The following is a 21,520-nucleotide window of genomic DNA, read 5'->3' on the forward strand; positions in this document are numbered from 1 at the left end:
GTGGGGACTCCAGGGAACTGAGTCTGCAGCTCACCAGGGAATTGGTGGGAGGAAGAGGTCAGGGGGAAAATCTCTTTGTGTTAGATTTACTAAGCCTGACTTTGCATACTCTCTGGGTGAAGGGCGGAGGGGATTAGACCTCTCGGTACTTCTGTTTCCAGGACTGGAAATAGGGAGGGTGGAGTCCCTCTGTTTAAATTCACAGAGCTTGCTTCTGTGTATCTCTCCAGGAACCCAGGGAGGGAACATCTGGAAGGGAGAAGGGGGGGGAAATGGTTTATTCCCCTTTGTTGTAAGACTCAAGGAATTTGGGTCTTGGGGTCCCCAGGGAAGGTTGTTGGGGGGACCAGAGTGCCCCAAAACACTCTAATTTTTTGGGTGGTGGCAGCTTTACCAGGTCCAAGCTGGTAACTAGCTTGGAGGTTTTCATGCTAACACCCATATTTTGGACGCTAAGGTCCAGATCTGGGAAAAATGTTATGACAGCGATACCACATGAGCTTTCCTTCCAGTCATAAATAGGATAGGTAGGAGATAACTCAAGCTCAAGCACCAAACAACTCCAAGCATTTCTGAACACAGCAAACAGGTGAAATTTATATTTCTCTATCATATACTATGTTGAAGAGCGAAGTATAAACTATTACATAGGCTATGATTATACACTTTACATCCATACATCATGTTATCTCTTCTTCACTAAACATCTAACCTGAGACTGTTAGTCAGTCAGGATTCCTATTGACTTTAATGGTTTTGTCGCTATAGCAATATTATTGGTGGCTCTTTTCAAGCAATAGAAACAGAGACTACAGGACCAGAAACGTATATTAAACATAGAGGACTGCTATCATTGCCTGAGGGATACCTGCCACAGATGTGATATTTTTCATTTAGCGTAAGTGAAAGACAGTAAAAAGGCACTGCAGGCAAGGCAAAACCTGCAGCAGGCAAAGTTGCTCTATGGAGGACAAGACAGGTGGTAGGGTATTCTCATTGTAAATGCTCTGAAATTATGGGCATGAGCACAGTAAAAGAACTATATTGCAGAGAAGAGAACTGTGGGAATCACTCCCCCACCAGACATAACAAAGCCCAAGTTTGTGGGTATTCATGGCACTCTAAAGACCCATCTCCTTTCTCAGACATTAGCCTGGTGGACTTGAAGCTTAAGGGAGACTATTTGTTTACAGAGGATGATCCTTTTCATCTGTAAAAGAAAATGGAGTTACAGGTATATGTTATTAAACTATGTATTTGTAAGGAGTGGTAGCTTTGTACATTTGGACATGATAGTCATCAGCAGGGATCAAACCTGGGAACTTCTGCATCAAAAGCATAGGTTATATCAGTTTAACTGAAGGAAAAAATTAGCGGTATGAAGTAGGCTGTGATAGTCACTGAAGTTACTAGAAGACAACCCAATGACAATACCAAACCAAAACAATTTAGTTTAGTTTAGTACGTAGTATCATTCTTTTATACAACAAGTGAATTTACAATCCTGGAATGCAGTATGTTAATCTTAACTGCAAGAATTCCTGATTGTTCATTCCAGGACCACAATAGGCTCCATGTTTTTCCTTCAGCTCACTGCACGGAAGCTAAGACAGACCTAGATCTCAGGGTCAGGACCACTGATCCTGTATTCATGCTTTGAATAGCAAAGAAAAAATAGCTGTTAAAAGATGCTGCCCAGTCCTGGACAAAGTACAATAGTTGTACCTGCATTGCTGATTTCAGAGTGCTAAAAATGCATATCTTGGAACCTACCTGACCGCCATGGAGATGAAAGAAATCTGGATAAAAAAATTCAGACAATATGGCTTAACAATCAGCCATCCATTTGGAATGATTTTGGGTTTCCGTCAGATTCAATGACTAAATATATAAATATTTTTCTTGCCAATACTTTGCTCCATGCATATGATATGCAGTGTGCTTCACTATAATGATGGAGTTATTAAAAAGATGATTGACTAACACATTGCCTCATGCTGAATGCTGAATTTCAGCTCACACTACTGAGTTGCTAGGCTAACAGGTTAGGTAAAAGAGACCAGCGACTTCTCACACTGAAAGTGTCAAAAGATCAGTTCTCAGAAGAATTTAAATAACTATCTTTATATTGATGCAATCCCTTTAAATCTTAAGGGAAATAATCCCTTTATATCTCAGGAAGACCGAAACCACAGTTGTGGTTAAAATATGAAACATAGCTGATTATTCCATACTGTTAGTACCCTGCGAATGCCATCTCCTACTTCTCCTCCTTCCAACCTCTGTTGAACTGACTGGAAATAGCTATTTGGAGAAAGCCCCAGGATAGAGATGATATTGAAAAAGTTTGGACCAACCTGAAGTGAAGTAGGGAGGTCACCCAGAGAACCATACCATACAAGGTTGGTTTTAGTAAAAAAAAAAATAGTAGTTTTCAAGATTTACTGCAGATTAAAAATGTGTTAGAACTGTCCAGTTTATTAACAATATATGCATGAAGCAATGATTGGCAGAAGGGGCTGAATCATAAAGATGGTGCCTACTCAACCTATTCTACCTGCGCAATCAAAATTATCTTTTAGTCTGTCGTTTTGATCCATTTAGGCTATTTTAGTTTGTGGAAGTTTAAAATGACTGTCTCTCCATTCAGATGGAACCCCAAAACAGACAGGTTTTTCAGACCAAAGATTCTGCACATAAAGACAAATCCCAGTCTAGAACTGTTGTCATGTTCCATGGACTACAGTCAGAGTTTTTAGGGTCGAGGATAAGATATCAGATTAGGGCTTCCCAATGTCCTCTTCCCCTGCACTGCAGCAACCCTTGTGACTGTCTCTGTTGTCATCCCATCCAGCCCTGCTTCTTCCCCAACAAGCCTCATCTCATCCTGAATGCTTTTATTTAATAGCCTGTCTCACTAAAGAAGATTTTTCCTGACTCCTACACTGGAATAAATCAGCATAACTCTCAGTTGACTAATGAAAGCAAACCAGTATGCACCAGCTGAGGATCTGACCCTATGTTTTGTTTTTTAAATAGGAATAGTAAATATGTATTTACAATTTCACTCATGTTAACCACATGTGGGTTTTCACTGCCTCCAGAATGCAACTTCTTCAGGAAGGGACTGTTTCCTCTGTGTGTGTGTGTACACGTACATACACACAACACATTAATAATAGCAACTGTTCTTTTTACAAACGCTAGCACTGCCTCTTGTGTGGCTTCTGGGTTCTGGTTGTTTCTCTGTTTTGGTTCACTCATTTTAAACCATCATTGTACTGGAGTATTGTGCTCTTCATCTTCTTTTACACTAAATAATTCTAGAGGTGAGGAGGGGATTATTATTTTTCTTATGGGAAGTTGTCAATTAAAAACCTGCATGGATCTGGACCGTTATTCAAAGGCTGCAACAAAGAGCAATTGTATCAGATAATGAGGCTGTCAAGCCACTGTTCTCCACGAGAAACCCTGGTGCTTAGAAGAAATGTTATTAGACTTTAGCATTTTTGTTTCTGGCCTAGCAAGAACAGGTCTGTGCTATCCACAAGGTGTGCTTTTCTCTGTATGTGCCTGCTCCTGCTTTTATATTGCAGTGATTTGTTATATCTACATAAATTGCATTGCATGATTATAAAAAAATAAAACAATATAAGAAAATAATCTAAGATTGTAAATGCATTGAGAAGAATGAAAGGTCATAATAAATAAAGTGTGGCCTATAAATTATGTTGTAAAGGTTTTGCACAAATGTAGTCGTGGCTGCAGTAAAAAGACCTTTATCTACCAAGTACACAGAACAGCTCTCAAATGTACATTGATTTTTAGATTGCATGACATACTGAAACCAACATGTCAATAAACCAGAGAGAAGCCATAAGCATGATTAAATACATTTCAACACAATGAGTTCCATTACACAATCTGCTTTGTACATTTTTCACTGAGGGGCACACTCTGGGTCACACAGAAATATTTTACATCACTGGCAGCATTAAGGGAAAAAGCCTCTTAAAACAGAGACAAATTGATCACTTAATGTGGCTTTTCTCATAATTTTTCTCTATTTTTTACTTGAGATCAGAAGGTCTATCTATTGTGGCAGTTCACTGACGGAGAGGCAAAAAATCATAAAAGCGAGAAATTATTAATTTTCATTATTTACAGAATTTTGCTTCTTTCTTGACTTTCAAGACAACATGATTTACAAAGGACATTTTGGACTGCCACCTGCTTAACTATGTTGTGATAAAACACCAATCACTGACTCTCCCTAGAAAATTACCTTTAAGGGCATAATAAAGGACAGTTACCTGTTCTGTAACTGGCGTTCTTCGAGATGTGTTGCTCATGTCTACTTTGCAGTAGGTGTGCATGCTTGCCACATCAACCGGTGCTGTAAGTTTTTCCCTCAGAAGTACCCATAGGGAGAGCGCTGCTGCTACCCCTGGAGTGGCGCCACCATGGCGCATTATAAGGGGAGCTGAGCGCTCCCCCCACTCTCAGTTCCTTCTTGCCTGACCAACTCTTGACAGTGAGGAAGGAGGGCGGAATGTGAAATAGACATGAGCAACACATTACGGAATAGGTAACTGTCCTTTCTTCTTCGAGTGCTTGCTCCTGTGTATTCCACAGATGATTACAAGCTATGTGTGATGGACGTGGGTAGGAGTTTATGAATCCCCTAGCTTAAGCACAGCCCTACCGAAAACAGCGTCATCCCTGGCGTGGGAGACGATCGCATAGTGCGACGTGAACATGTGTCCTGAGGACCAGGTAGGGGCCCTACAGATAGGGATTGGGATAGGGACATGGACCACAAAGGCAGCCAATGAGGCCTGAGCCGTTGAGAGTGAGCCCTTATGATAGGCGGTGCGGGAACCCCTGCTAGGTTGTAGCATGTCTGGATGCACGACGTGATACTCCAAGACAATCTCTGGGTGGAGATCGGTTGGCCTTTCATGCACTCTGCCAAGGCAACAAAGAGTAGCGAACACCGACGGAATGGCTTAGTCCGCTCCAGATAAAAGGCCAGAGCCCTGCACACATCGAGAGTATGGAGGTGGCATTCCTCGTTAGAAGCATGCGGCTTAGGGCAGAGGATAAGTCCGAAGATATCCTGGTTCATGAGAAAGGCGGAGACCACCTTGGGGAGGAATGTAGGGTGTGGGCGGAGCTGAACCTTGTCTTTGTGAAAGACTGTGGGGGCGGGGGCTCGCAGGTCAGGGCCCTACGCTCCGAGACCCGCCGGGCTCATGTGATGGCCACAAGGAAGGCTACCTTCCAGGAAAGGTGAGACCACGAGCATGTGGCCAGGGGTTCGAACGGGGGCCCTGTGATGAGGGACAGCAGTAAGTTTAGATCCCACTGAGGGACGGGCGTTCTAGCGTAAGGGAAGAACCGGTCCAGCCCTTTGAGGAAACGCCCGGTGATGGCACGGGAGAAAAGCAGCCCTGAACCGGTGGATGGAACGCCAAAATAGCTGCCAGGTGCACCTTGACAGAGGAAGGGGCCAGGCCTTGAGTTTGAAGGGAAAGGAGGTACTCAAGGACAAGCTGGAGCAGGGCAGCTGTTGGGGAAACACCCTCTCATCCACCCACCTGGAGAACCTAGACCATTTGCCAGGTAGGTCTGGCATGTGGATGGTTTCCTACTTTCGAGGAGGACACGCCTGACGCCCTCTGAACACCCTCTCTCCTCTGCATTTAGCCATTGATCAGCCAGGCTGTCAGATGGAGATCGTACAGATTGGGGTGGAAGAGGTGGCCCTGGTCCTAGGAGAGGAGGTCCTGGCGGAGCGGCAACAGCCGGGGAGGGACTGTAAGCCTAGGAGGGTCCAGTACCAATGCTGGCGGGACCAAGCTGGGGTGATTAGGAGGACTCGTGCTTTGTCTATTTTTACTTTCTCCAGGACCTTGGCAATGAGGGGAAACAGGGGAAAAGCATAAAGAAGTTGGCCTGACCATGACAGGAGGAAAGCACCGGATATTGCATTCCTCCCCACTCCCTCCTCCTGGAACAGAACCTGTGGCAATGGCAGTTCTGCCTGGTCACAAACAGGTCTACTTGGGGAGAGCCCCATGCTTGGAAGGGCTGGTGAGTGACCTTTGAGTGGAGTGACCACTCGTGTTGGGACAAGAAAACCCTGCTCAGGCAATCGGTGTCTGTGTTGTTGACACCTGGCAGGTAGAAGGCCTTCAGGGAGATGTCATGGACTATACAAAACTCCCAGAGGTTGAGGGCTTCCAGGCAGAGGGCCAAGGACCACGTTCTGCTTTGCCTGTTGATGTAAAACATCGTGGCAGCAGCGCTGTCCATGAGTAATCTGACCACCTTGCCGCGCAGCTCCAAGCTGAACGCCACGCAGACTAATCGTATCACCCTGAGCTCCCTACGTTTATGTGAAGAGACAGCTCCTTGTCCAACCACATCCCTAGGGTCTGTGGGTTCCCTAAGTGGGCTCCCCAGCCCAGGTCTGCCGTGTCGGACACTAGGTCTAGTGATGGATTGGGGTCCCGGAAGGGAATTCCCTGGCGCATATTGTCCGGGCAGGACCACCATTGAAGTGTTGCGATCACCCCTGCCAGTACCAAGAGGACCTTGTCTAGTTTGTTGCGGGCCTGGGAGAACTCTGAGGCCAACCAGAGTTGGAGGGGCCTCATCCAAAGCCTGGCTTGGCAGACCACATACATGCACCCCACCATGTGGCCCAGGAGCTGTAGGTATACCCTGGCTGTGGTAATGGGGAACTTCGTGACCGAGGCTATAAGCCCCTTCAGGGTCAGGAACCTGTCCATGGCAAGGGAGGCTGTAGCCTTGGAGGCATCCAGAAGAGCGTCTATGAATTCTATGCACTGCACCGGGACCAATGTCGACTTGGCCTCGTTTACTAGGAGGCCGAGTTTTGACACACGTGGCAAAGAGCAGGTCCACATGGATCTGAACCTGGGATTGGAAGCAGCCAGTCATTGAGGTAGGGCAATATTTGTACCCCTTGACGTCTGAGGTAGGCCGCCACTACCGCCATACAGTTTGTGAATACCCTGGCGCAGTGGACAGACCAAAGGGAAGGACCGCAAACTGGTAGTGGCCCTGTCCCACTAGGAATGGAGGAAGTGTTATCTTGGATCTAACGTACAGAAAAATGAGCTGAATTCAGAGATCAATGAGAGGACTGCCAAGGAAACAGGTACTTTTAAGTAAGACTGAAAAAAAAAAAAAGGTGGATGAAGCCAAATCATTAGATTTCAAGAAAGAATTTAATTTGGCTTTATAGCTCCTTTATCATTTCCAGTGAATTATCTACATTTGAACTGTGGCCCTTGACTGACACTTTCACTTAAGTTTTTGACAGGGGAACCTGAAAAACTAGCTATGAACCGAGGGCACTGATTTGCAGCAGTTCTGCACTAATGGCTTCCCAGAGACTAATAAAATAAGTTACAGTCTAATAAAATGACTGATCTTTCATTCAGTGATAACACTGAACCTTAGCTGTGAAGTCAAGTTATACACATTATTCTAAATGCTGGGATTAAAAAAATAGCAGAAGCCACATGTTTCCCAGCTGTACTATAAACTCCACTGCAGAACAGCAAGATCAGATAATAAGCTCAGAGCCCTCACTTCTAAGGTGATGGAATCTGGATATGGGAAAGTGGTGATTTACTTGATTTGCATGAACGCCTCTTGCTGACTAATCCGACAAGCAATATCGTCAGACCCTATGAAGAAAATCCTTGCACAGTAAGGCAGGGTGGTGATAGGACAGGACTGTGATAGCCAAGAGATCTGGATTCTATTTCCAGCTCTGTCACTGCCTTTCGTGTCACTGTCACTTTCCCTGTTATGGGGAAATCACTTTGTCCCTCCCTGAGCCTCCACAGAGAAGCTATGATGCTCCTCGTAATGAAAAGTAGGCTCCCTCAGCTTTGGCTAGGCCCATATGCATCAGAACTTGCTTTGAAATTCCTGAGAAGGGGATTTTTTTTTTACAAGGAAGGGAGGAACAGAAGAACCGCCACTAAGATGTGTCATTTTATTAAGATTTGATTAAGATTAGGGCACATATACGCTGCAAAAACACCTGGCAGTAGGGAGTCTCAGAGTAAGGGTTAACTGACTTGGGCTCCTGGGCAGGGCTGGCTTTAGGACGATTCCGGGGAATCGGGCCCCGCGCCTTAGGCACCTTTTTAATTTTTTTTTTTTTAATACTTACGCGGTCCCCAGCTGCGGTCTGCTCCGGGGTCTTCCATGGTCCCGCTCCTTTGAGCGAAGCGCCGGCGGGAGCGCGGCGCGGCCCCGCTCTCCCAGCTAGAGCTCCAGCCGGGGCGGTGGGGCTTTGCAGTGCTCCGGCCAGGGCTCCAGCCAGGAGAGCAGGGCGGCAGGGCTTTGCCGCTCTCCGGCCGGGAGAGCAAGGCCGCGGGGCTTGCCACGCTCCAGCCGGAGTGCGGTGAGCACGGCAAGCCCCGCTCTCCCTTCTGGAGCTCCGGCCAGAGCGCAGCAAGCCCTGCGACCCCGGCTGGAGCTCTGGGCCCTTTAAATAGCCCCCAGAGCCCTGGGGCAGTGAGTGGCTCCGGAGGCTATTTAAAGGGCCCGGGGCTCCAGCTGCCTCTGCCACCCCGGTCCTTTAAATAGCCGCCAGAGCCCCGCCTCCCCCATGCATTCCCCAGCACTCCCGCAGCTATTTAAAAGGTCTGGGGCGGGGTAGAAGGGGGTTTGGGGGCTACTTAAAGGGCTTGGGTTCTAGCTGCTTCTGCTGTACCCCCTGACCTGCCCACACCAGTCCGGCCCCCCCCTGCCTGCAGCCAGCTCTGCACCCCGTGCCCACAGCCAGCCCCTGCCAAACCCCGTCCTGTCTCCAGCCAACCCCTGCCACACACCCCTGCAGCCCTGCCCAAAGCCAGCCAGCCCCACACACACTGCTGCCCGCACCAGCCCTGCACACCCTGCCCAGCCCACACCCCCTTCCCTGTCTCCAGTCAACCCCTGCTGCACCCTACTGCCTGAAGCCAGCCAGTCCCACACTCCTGTCTCCAGCCCTGCAAACCCCTGCTGCACCCCCCTGTGGCCCTGCCTGAAGCCAGCCCACCCCACACCCCCTGTCTCCAACCAGCCCCACACCCCTTGCCCTGCCTGAAGCCAGACCCTACCTCCAGTCAGCCCCTGCCCTGCCTCCAGCCAGCCCCATGTCCACTGCTGCCCTGCAGTTTCCAGGGCAGTAACCCTGCACACCTGCTTCAATGAGGGGGGCAGGGAGCAGCTGGGACCAACACATGTGCACACCCCCAGGGAGTGGCGGGGACCCACACATGTGAAACGGCGGTCATTAATAGCCCATCAACAGCATATATGATGCAATGTATATAATATATAATTTTATTATTCATATAGTTATGGAAAGTAAATAATACATGAAAGAAATAAAAAAAAAAAGTGGAAAAAAAAGCCTTTCAAGTCATCCCTGCCAGGGCCCTGCTGAAAATGTTCGAATTGGGCCCCGCACTTCCTAAAGCCGGCCCTGCTCCTGGGGCTTGTGCTACAGAGCTAAAAGTAGCAGTGTAGATGTTTCTGTTCAGGCTGGGGCCTGGGCTCTGAGACTCACTCCCTTCACAGCCCATTCTCAAACCTGAGCAGGAAAGTCTACATGCTACTTATTGCTACTTGTATAGTGAGCCTATGCCAGTTGATGCAGGCTCTGAGGGTACATCTACACAGAAAATAAAAACCTACAGCTAGCCTGTGCCAGCCAACTCAGGCTTGTGGCGCTCAGGCTGCGGGGCTATTTCATTGCTGTGTAGAGTTCCAGGCTCAGGCTAAAGCCCGAGCTATGGGATCCTTCCACCTTGCAATTAGTTTGCAAAATGGCACAGAGAGAAAGTTGATGCTGCAATGAACAACGTTCAAGTCTGTAAGTTTTTCCATGGGAAGTTCCCCAGGTTGGAGAAGGGAGCATGCCTTGTCAAGCAGCTACTCCCGAACTCTCGTTCATTCCCTGTCTTCTAGACCTGTGGAGTCCAGTGCTGTCAACTCTTGTGATTTTATTGTAAGTCTCATGATATTTGGGGGTTTTCTTAAAGCCCCAGCTCCCGGAGTTGTATTAGTACATGAGAATCTCAGCTCAAAAACAAAAAGGCAAATAAAAAGAACCCAACATCGATGATTTAAAAAACAAAGTCTAATGATTTTTAAGTCAGTCATACGATTTTGGGGGGATAGACTCATGAGTTTTGAATGGTTGGCAAATTGTTTGGCTTGTGTGGTTGTGCCCCCCGCTATTGCAGGAGTATAGCTTTCCCATCCGTCTACCACCTTTGCTAGAATATTTGCCTTTTCGTAATGATTACCATTTTTCTAAATTATTTGTAACCACATGGAAATGTGTTTGCTAAGTATCAAAGTTAATTACTTATGCAAAGCAAAGCTATGCCTGATGTTTACAGTGAATCACTAACAATGAATGAATATTTTTATATATTACATCATGCATTGTAATTACTTAATCCATTTAATAAAAATTATAAATATGGGAACATCCATAAAGATCACAAAATATATTAAATACTAAAAATTACATTATTAAGTAATCAATAGCTAAAAAGTACTCCTAGATTCAAAAGTTTATTAAAAATTACTTGTAGAAAGGAAAGACATTAGCACAATTACGATTTACTGTGCTTATCTTACACTATTGCATGTACTTGGGTTATACGATCTGTGCTTTTTATTGAAGCATATACTCATCAATCTCATTTTTCTCCCTTTTCTTAATTTTCAGCCACCTAAAAACAGAGTCTCACAAGGTTGAACAATGCTTACATGGTAAAGACATCAATAACGTCCCCGGCAGCTCTTGCCATCTCAAAGTAGGTTTGCAGAATGTTGACAGTTCCTGAGAGTGCTTCATGTCCACAGCCACAGAAGAGTGCGACCCCAGCATAGAGCAGGATGGTGGCAATCAGTGAGGCATAGGGAATACCCCCCAAGCACTTGATGCAGCACTCAAAGCACCCTGCATAGGAAAGAAAATAATAACAACACAACACTTTTTATTGTCTGGCTATTCTACAAGTATCAGCACCTTTTTTGATGCAAGGCAATGTTTGTGTTCATGGACATGGCATATGCACTCTGGAAATTGAAGACTGTGGGTCAAGGAAAGAGCATGTCAGTCATCAGCAATACAACTTTCCCTACACTGTCACTGTTCACAGCATCAGAAAATGGAGGGTGGTTCATTCAGCTCTTATGCTTTCTCAATTGTTGTTTGACCCATTAAACACCAACAATCCTGACTAAAAGGAAACTATTAAGCAGCGTGAATCCCCTGTATTTTATGTGCTTCTGGTGTTTCTACTCTGAGCAGATTACCATGCTGAAACTAGGCTAAACCTATAATCATTACTCTAGTTGCTCAGCTAATGGATTATAAAAGAGGACCTAAACAAAACCCGAGAGGAACAATGGTACAATAATCAGGGCAGTGGCCTGAGGCTCAGTAGAACTACATTCAATTCCCTGCTCCATCACAGACTATCTGTGTGAGATTGGGCAAGTCATTTAGTCTCTCTGTGCCTCAGTTCCCTTCCATAAAACAGGGATAACACCTCACTGGCACGTTGGAGTGAGGATAAACACATTGTCTGGCACTCAGATACTACAGTGACAAAAGTATCAGTAAAAAATCCTCACGTGCACACACTTAGAGCCTGGTTTGCCTTTTACACCAGTATAACTCCACTTACTTTAGGATCATTGCTCCTGATTTACACCAGTCTAAGTGAAATCAGAAAAAGACCTAGAAAATAAAAATAGTTTAGATATTACAGGCGAACCACAAAGCTTTAATACTGTACAGTGGCTTAACTTTTAGACCTCTCAAGGTTGAGCATATTCAGCCTTAGATTACTACGACAAGTTTATTCAGATCCCATGTCGCTTTTCTTCTCCTGCAGCACTTACATTTCTCTCCCCATGCTTGCTCCTTCCCAGTTCCCCTACACTTTCTTCCCCACCAAGAGGCAGAAGATGGCACTTGCCTCCCAGAATAGGGAGCCTCATGATTTCTGCCCATCTACATTCACCTCCCAGGCAGCCTGTCTACATGCAGCATCTCCAGACTCCTTTCCAAAGTCTCTCCAAGTCTGGCATGACCTCTTTTAAAAACTTCAGCATTGTATCATTATGGTAGTCCCAGTCCATGAGAACTGGAGTGAAACTGACTAGGAAATGATTAGACTAGTTTAACCATCCAAGCTGAGAGCATAGCAAAATAATAAATAGCTTACATGGGAAACTAAATCACAGGTTTGGGGGTTGGTGGTTTTTAATTCTGTAAGTTTTAATTCTATAAGATTATCACTAAACAACACAGGGAATTAAAAAAAAAACATATTTGAGGCCAGATTCTCTGCTCTGGTCAAGCTGTGCTTGGCAGAAGATCAGACAAGGGTGAGAAGTGCCCATAAGTCACCTTTGTGGTCCCATGATCCTAACTCAGCACTGGGTTGATCTACCAAGACAAGTAAGACCAACCTTAAGGTGCCAGCTGCCAACAGTCCCCAGGGACCATTCCAGAAGCTGAGTATCATGCTGGTATAGGAGTCATGGCCAGGGCCATGCTTCCTTTTCCCCCGACATGTTCCTTGCCAACAGAATTCTGGAGTGATGTTGGCGGCACTATAGTGTTAAAGGATTGCCCTACATGGGGCAATTTTCCATTGGCCATGTCTGCATGTTTTAAGGCAGCTTTGAACTGAGAGGATTAACTCCATTAAATCATGTTCTCTTTGGTGCAGGGACTGCAGTTGAAATCCTATACTACATGAAGTCAGTGGGAATATTGCTGTTGACCTCCCTGTGGCAAGGATTTCATCCTGTTTCTTCTGGCGTGTGCATGGACAGTGACTGTGGGGAATTATCACAACAGAAATAATAGTTAATAATGAAGTCAGTAGAATTATACAGATATGAAACCAGTGTAAGAGAATCAGGCTCACAAAAGACATGGAGAGAAACAAACTATTCAAAACATTTGCCCAAAGATCTCCAATCACATATTTGTATATTGATTTTAAAGATACCCATCCTGGTAATACACTGGGAAATCAGTGTTTTAAAATAAGCAATGAAGATAAATATGAGACCATATGAGTTGGGGAGGAGTCTCTGGCTAATACACGCAATGATGGAATACCAATATCATTTGAACAACTGCAACAAATACACCTACCAGTAGTATGCCTATATTTCTGGAATTACCTACCACTCAACAACTATATAAAAGGAAATTAGATAATTAACTTCAATGAATCCATCTTACATTAAAAATAATTACATATAACAAGCATCAAAACTTCCACCATAAAATTTACTAATTTCATAAGTCTCAAAACATCACACCACTCAACAAAAAAGAGAACTTGATATTATTAAGGAAAATTTTGGCAAGACCAATGGAAAGCACTAATAGATAAACCAATCCAAAGTAACTAACTAATTAATGCATAAAAGGACTCCACAAATTAGGACTAATTCCCATTGATTTCTTCTGGTGATGTAAAAAGAGAGCAAGATAAAGCAGTAATGTGGTTATGCTGTAAGAACAAATTATGGCATCAACATAGCTCATAAGACATACACATAATTAAACCTACTAGTATAATTCTCATCCTTCCATCCTAAAAATGTGCAATTGTCTATACTTGCAAACTTGCTAAAAATATTACTATATATTTTACCTACTGTATAATTTATCCACCTACAGCATGTATTAGTTACCTACATAGTTGTTATGCAAACTCCTCTCAGAGTTATGCACACTGTTTTGGGAAAGTGATCTAGAAAACATTTGAGAATTTTTTCTCAAGCCATGATGGTACTGAGGTATATTCACCTTTCAGGGTATGAGTCCTAGGGACAGCGATGTAGTTACACAAGCACAACCATGAACATGCTAATTTGGAAATACATGATCCATTCATTTATTTTATTATTCACGTTCTGCTAGAACCCTGTGTGATGCAATATAAAAAGAAAGATGACCATGTTCACACTAAGGTTTCAACACTATTGCAACCACTGATGTATCACTATTGCTGCATGTTTGTAATAAATCTTATACAAAGTATGTCTTGTAAGGGATCATTGGAAAAGTTGTAATCTGTTAAACAATGTTATTCTATTTATATGTGTGTATTATCATTGTATATGAAGTTATGAATCTTTGTTCTGTGTTTGTAATACCCACAAGGCAGATTTACATCAAGACCAGCCAGGCATGGTTGATGGGCCATTAAGAAGAATCAACTCTTCCAGTGGGCTCCTCCTGAAGACCGCACAGAGAGCATATGGACAATGGAGGCCCGCTGACTCAGCAAGGCATGGAGAACATGAGAACTCTGACTCCATGTTTGTGACAGTAACTTTCCATGCACATGGGCTGAGGATATAAATGGAGACTGAGAGCTCCGTTCCTGCTCCAGATCTCTGCATAATGATTTCTAACAAAGGGAAACTTTGAACAATGGACAGGTTCTCCCAGTCTTTTGGGTGATCCAGTGAGACGTACAGCAAGCTAGAAGATTAACGTCACTACTATTGTCCTGATCTACAAACTTTGAAATCAACTGTAATGTACATGATTCATTTTAACCATTTAATAACTCTCTTTATTATATTAATAAATCTTTAGTTTAGTTTACTAAAGGACTGGCTACCGTGTGGTTTTGGGGTGAGATCCAGAAGTACATAGTGATCTGGAGTGAGTGTCCAGTTCTTTGAAACTGGAAAAACCTAATATATGGGATTTCTGGTTTTTAATATTCATTTATCACAGAAGTCTGGTTTGTCTGAGCAGTGAGGACCTCATAGAAGAAATGGTGGTAGGGGACAACCTTGGTTCGAGTGATCATGAGCTGATTCAGTTCAAACTAGATGGAAGGATAAACAAATGTAGATCTGCGATTAGGATTTTTGACTTCTCGAGGGCTAATTTTAAAGAGTTAAGGAAATTAGTTAGGGAAGTGGATTGGACGGAGGAATTAGTGGATTTAAATGTGGAGGAGGCCTGGAATTACTTTAAGTCGCAGCTGCGGAGACTGTCGGAAGCCTGCATCCCGAGAAAGGGGAAAAGAACCATGGGCAGGAGTTGCAGGCCAAACTGGATGAGCAAGCAACTCAGAGAGGGGATTAGACAAAAGCAGAAAGCTTACAGGGAGTGGAAGGAAGGCAGGATCAGTAAAGAAAGCTACCTTGCTGAGGTCAGAACATGTAGGGATAAAGTGAGGAAGGCTAAAAGCCGCATTGAACTGGAACTTGCAAAGGGAATCAAAACCAATAGTAAAAGGTTCTACAGCCACATAAATAAGAAGAAAACAAAGAAAGAAGAAGTGGGGCCGCTATACACTGAGGATGGAATGGAGGTTAAGGATAACCTAGGCATGGCCCAACATCTAAACAAGTACTTTGCCTCGGTTTTTAATAAGACTAGTGAGGAACCTTGCGATGATGGAGGGATGATAAACGGGAATGTGGATATGGAAGTGGATATTACTGCAACTGAGGTAGAGGCCGTACTTGAACAGCTTGATGGGTCGAAGTCGGAGGGCCCGGACAATCTCCACCCGAGGATATTAAAGGAACTGGCGCGTGAAATTGCGAGCCCGTTAGCGAGAATTTTTAAGCAATCGATAATCTCGGGTGTTGTGCCGTATGACTGGAGGATTGCTAATGTAGTTCCTATTTTTAAGAAAGGGAAAAAGAGTGATCCGGGTAATTATAGGCCTGTTAGCTTGACGTCTGTAGTATGTAAGGTCTTGGAAAAAATTTTAAGGGAGAAAGTAGTTAAGGACATAGAGGTCAATGGTAATTGGGACGAACTGCAACATGGATTTACTAAAGGTAGATCGTGCCAAACCAATCTGATCTCCTTCTTTGAGAAGGTGACGGATTACTTAGATAAAGGAAATGCGGTAGATATAATTTACCTAGATTTCAGTAAGGCGTTCGACACGGTTCCGCACGGGGAGCTGTTAGTTAAATTGGAAAAGCTGGGAGTGAATATGAAAGTTGTAAGGTGGATAAGGAACTGGTTAAAGGGGAGACTCCAGAGGGTCGTATTGAAAGGTGAACTGTCGGACTGGAAGGAGGTCACCAGTGGAGTCCCTCAAGGATCGGTCTTGGGACCGATCTTATTTAACCTTTTTATTACTGACCTTGGCACAAAGAGCGGGAATGTGCTAATAAAGTTCGCGGATGACACGAAGCTGGGGGGTATTGCTAACACGGAGAAGGACAGGGATACTATTCAAGAAGATCTGAACCACCTTGTAAACTGGAGTAATAGAAATAGGATGAAATACAATAGTGAAAAGTGCAAGGTCATGCATTTAGGAATTAATAATAAGAATTTTGGATATACGTTGGGGGCGCATCAGTTGGAAGCGACGGAGGAAGAGAAGGACCTTGGGGTACTGGTTGATAGCAGGATGACTATGAGTCGCCAATGTGATACGGCTGTTAAAAAAGCAAATGCGATTTTGGGATGCATCAGGCGGGGTATTTCCTGCAAGGATAAGGAGGTGTTAGTACCGTTGTATACGGCGTTGGTGAGACCCCATCTGGAATACTGTGTGCAGTTCTGGTGTCCCATGTTCAAGAAGGATGAATTCAAACTGGAACAGGTTCAGAGACGGGCTACGAGGATGATCCGAGGAATGGAAAAACTGCCTTATGAAAGGAGACTCAAAGAGCTTGGCTTGTTTAGCCTGGCCAAAAGAAGGCTGAGGGGGGATATGCTCGCCCTATATAAATATATCAAGGGGGTTAACGTTAGGGAGGGAGAGGAATTATTTAAGTTTAGTACTAATGTAGCCACGAGGACGAATGGGTATAAACTGGATATTAGGAAGTTTAGACTTGAAATTAGACGAAGGTTTCTGACCATTAGGGGAGTGAAGTTCTGGAATAGCCTTCCGAGGGAAGTAGTAGGGGCAAAAGACTTTCCTGGCTTTAAGACAAAGCTTGATAAGTATATGGAGGGGATGTTATGATAGGATCGTCAATTTGGGCAATTGATCTTGAATTACCACCAGACAGGTCTGCTCAATGGTCTGCGGGGAGATGTTGCATGCGATGGGTACTGAGTTGCTGCGGAGAACTCCTTCTTGGGTGCTGGCTGGTGACTCTTGCCCACATGCTCAGGGTTTAGCTGATCGCCATATTTGGGGTCGGGAAGGAATTTTCCTCCAGGGCGGATTGGCAGGTGCCCTGGAGGTTTTTCGCCTTCCCCTGCAGCGTGGGGCACGGGTCGCTTGCTGGTGGTGTCTCTGCAGCTTGAGGTCTTCAAACCATTTTTGAGGATTTCAATAACTCGGTCCTGGGATAGGGGTTGTATAAAATTGGATGGGTGGGGTTCTGTGGCCTGCCTTGTGCAGGAGGTCAGACTAGATGATCAGATTGGTCCCTTCTGACCTATGAGTCTATGAGTCTATGAGTCTGCGTGGTGCATGAAGGCCTGAAGGTGACTGACTGTGGCTCCATAATAATTAGTACAGTATTTTGGAAGCACACATTTGTTAACTGATTTGGTGAAATCTTGTGACAGAGTACACCATCAGTCTGGGGTATATGCCCTGAATTCTGACCTGAGATTGGTGTTCTTAGACTTGTCCTCTTCCAGGCAGTATGACAAACTATTTAATAGGCACAATTCAGTGTCAATAGTGGCTGTGCTCACTTTGCCTCCTGTTTACCTAGATTTTTTTTTCTCATTTAAGGTTATAATATAGAACTGCTGGGGCTATATACTTTTGACATAAACCATAAGAAATGTCCCATTCCTCCAATATTGGATTTTCCCCCCTCGGCCTTGGAATTGCATATCATAAAAGCAGAACTGGCCATTTCATTCCTCATCAATCCACACAGAAAACTATTATATCCAAATGCATCGTAGGTGGCAAGCCATAGGGCTGTACTATGTATGTGTAGTGCCAACTCCCAAAAATGTTATTCTTAGCTACCAAAACAGGTGCACTTTAAGGCTGTGTTAATGGGTGTCCAAACCAGAAACAACTGCCTCCTCCCCACCTCACTGTAGACTATTCTTGCGCAGATTAGGAATAATCTGTGTACTAGAATGCCCTTCATAGCTCCTGCTGTAGAAGGTCTGAAAAGTAGGTTTTGTAGAGGAGCTAGAATTTGCTCCTCCAATCTGTGCTGCTTTTAGTGGCTGCAAGTTATCTAATGCACTTCTTCATGCAGCAGCCAACCATAATTTGTTGCTGAGTGTGTATATAATTTTCTCTTTACTTTATATTAAGGAGATAAATGACTTAGATCTCAGTACAGCAATTTAAACAGCAGTAGGGGTTTATGCACAAATTGGGCATAGAAACACCACCACCACAATCATTCTCCTTGTTTATAAAGTATTAGTATTATGTGAACTCTTTGCCATCACAGTAGCTGATGTTCTGCAAGTGACATATGAAATGAACAATCAGTCTCTGTCTAATGCACAGAAAGAATACCAGCTCAGAGCCTGATTGTCTTGTCACTTAAATCCATGACAATTGTATTGAAATCAATGGAATTACTCTGTTGTAAAATGGGTATGACAGCAGAATCAGGTATGCATTATTGCAATTATGGTACTTGCTATAATATCTAGTATTCAGAAAGCCTATCAAGTCCAGAACAAGAAGGCAAAAGAGAAAAACAAGAATACACAGAATATACACAGAATATTGAAGTAGTTTGCATATTTGTACTTTTTCCCTTTCTGAAAGCATCAACTGATCCACTTGCTAGGGACTGATTCAGCCTTCCCCCACCCCCGCCAAAAGCTGGAGCACTCTCATATCTACTTTTACTTGCAGTGGCTGGTCACAGACCCTCAAGGCCATAATGCCAGCAAGAGATGGCTAGGGTGCAGCTGAGTCTTCTCTTCTTCCATGCCACTCCCTTAATTCATCTCCTATGTACAGTATAACTGGCTCTATGCCAACCAGGTATTCCCCTCATCAGAGAACTCTCATCTGACTGATCAGGGCAATTATGTTTAATGATGGACCAGGACCTGACTGAGGTGTTGACAGCAATGCTTGCTTAGTAATATGCCCACACAGCTGGAATTCTCTCCCTGAGGAAATAAGATTAAGCATAAATTCTCCAATTTTAGTAAGACCAGCAAAATGTTTGTCTTTGCACAGACCACCACAACTGATTATATTTTAGTTTTCTAGCTCTTTGATAGAACTGCATGCAGCAGGAGCATGGTGTTTGATCTCCTTCTGTGAAATTGTGAATATCTCAATTTCTGTGAAATTGTGAATATCTCAATTTAAACCTGTAAATGGCCCAGATGGTGCTGGACACCAAATAATAGTCATAAATGATACAAAGCCAAAAGTACGTCTATTCGTGGCCATATTTGGTCCTCAGTCTGTATAGAGAACTGCCATGTTTTAAACATACAACTCATGGATCATAGGACCTAGGAAACTTATTCAATACACAGTATTTGTAACACAGAAAACTGCAAGAGATAAGCATATCTGTTAGTATTTATAATTCTAGGTGTGTATATATATTCCTTTTTTATACTTCCTGAGCACAAAAAGAAACCAACTTTCAGAGATTAGTATCTGGGATACTTCCAAAATTTTGCAACAAAAAGTAGCAACAGACTGTGGACTAAGTAGCATAACTGTAAAATAACTTTGTTTACACTCCAAATGCCTTTTTAGCTCCAGCGTAATGAGCATGTGAAACCAAACATCTTTGTTTTACTCTCTAGATCTATAAAATGAAAGTCTATTTAAGCCATTTCTGTTTAACATCCCCCTCAGCAACCAAAAGACAAATGCATCTGGACTATGGACTGATTTGCCATATTTCCATTTGATATGAATTAAATTTCCCAGAAATGTGATTTATTTATTCTAATGACCAATTAAGATGTTAATTAAATGCAAAAATCCAATTTGTTAAATCAGATCAAAATTAAATCAGTTAAAACAGACAGAGGCTCTGTGGTCTTATTCTATCAGATGCTTATCACCTCCCCCTATAAACTGAATGCTGTACACTCAGTGGATTGTTACATCATTTATACCGCTGAGTGACTGATTATTTTTTGCTTTGTTGTTTAATTTCCAAGACAAAGTTATGTCATTGTAAAGAGGAGTATGAACTGAAAAGTTAGAATCTGGATTCTGAATTTCTCCCACCATCTCAAAGGTAGCTCAGGGATTTTCAGATCCAGAGTTTTGACGTAGTCTGCAGATAGAGTCCATCAATAAGGATCAGATCTGGGGGCTATATCCACAAAGGGCCAGAGAGAAAATGACTTTATAGCCCAAAGGTTAGGGAACTTCTATGGGAGAATATTTAATTATTATAACTAGTGGAACAACTTCAACAGAAGAGACTGAGAGAGACCTGCCCCAGAATACTTCATATTTTAGTGCTTAAGGCATTTTTCCTGGGAGGGTGGAGACCCAAATTCAAATCCCTGTTCCAAGTCAGGTATACGAGGGGACTGAACCCTATCTTTCACACCCTGGGTGAGGGCTCTAAGCACCGGGCTAAAGTTACTGAGGGGGGCAAGAGGGAAGAGGGAAGCACCCCCACCTCCTCCTGCTTTCATTCTGTGTGGGTTTAGGAATGCTTTAGTAACACCTATTGGATCAGGATCCACAAGAAATGCCTAGTTTGAGAATCCCACAAGTGCTTATGTGAGAGATAGGTGCCTGGGCACCCAGACCAAGGCAGCTGTGTCCATGCTCACTGGCAGAAACTTAAGCACTTTGGGACATTCCTGTGGGAAATTCAGGCATCTTAGAAATAAGCAGAAGCTGAGCAGGGATTTTGAGGATCTCAGTAGCACCTAAATGTTGGACTTAGGAACCTAAGTCATTTTATGGATCTAGTCCAGGGTTCTGATTCTTGACTCTTGAAAAATTACTGAGAGGGAATGTTCACTTCCAGGTTTTTGCATCAGATACATCTCTACATCCAATCAAAAATTAAAAAAAAAAATCCAGAAAATCAGCATAAGAGGCTTTTGGTTTACTTTTATGAAATTACAACATACAGTAAAATTCAGGGTATTCCATTATTTACCCTTTCATACAGTTAGTTGACAATATCAGTACCACTTGATGAGCTGGTTCCTAATGAAAAATTAGTATCAAAGTAGAGCATTTAAAATGACAGCAATAAATGCACCATATCAACTATAAACATCCCTCTCTCTCTCACACAGCGGTGGCTTCAGGCACCAGTGCACCAAGCAAGTGCCAGGGGCAGCAAGTCGCGGGAGGCGGCCTGTCAGTCACCGTGAGGGCAGCAGCAGGGGCAGCTCTAGAGATTTTGCCGCCCCAAGCATGCCATGCAGGCTGCCTCCAGCGGTTTGCCTGCAGAGGGTCCGCTGGTCCTGCAGCTTTGGCGGACCTGCTGCAGGCGTGCTTGTGGGAGGTCCTCTGAAGCCACGGGACCACCAGACCCTCCGCAG

The 21,520-nt window shown here is 43.9% G+C and overlaps 2 protein-coding genes across 3 annotated transcripts in view; one reads left to right on the forward strand and one right to left on the reverse strand.

Annotated features, from left to right (window-relative positions):
• LOC127047246 (uncharacterized) overlaps positions 1-21,520 on the forward strand; it is a 238,034-nt gene that overhangs the window by 88,721 nt on the left and 127,793 nt on the right. The gene's annotated exons all lie outside the window — the stretch shown is intronic.
• Positions 1-21,520, reverse strand: part of GPM6A (glycoprotein M6A) — a 352,026-nt gene that overhangs the window by 62,397 nt on the left and 268,109 nt on the right. For both annotated transcript variants that reach the window (XM_050945405.1, XM_050945404.1), the window contains exon 2: positions 10,819-11,011. In XM_050945405.1, coding sequence (XP_050801362.1) covers positions 10,819-11,011 — 193 coding nt within the window. The remainder of the gene's footprint in view (positions 1-10,818; positions 11,012-21,520) is intronic.

This window comes from Gopherus flavomarginatus, chromosome 3 (assembly GCF_025201925.1).
Source record: "Gopherus flavomarginatus isolate rGopFla2 chromosome 3, rGopFla2.mat.asm, whole genome shotgun sequence".
Lineage (NCBI taxonomy): Eukaryota > Metazoa > Chordata > Testudines > Testudinidae > Gopherus > Gopherus flavomarginatus.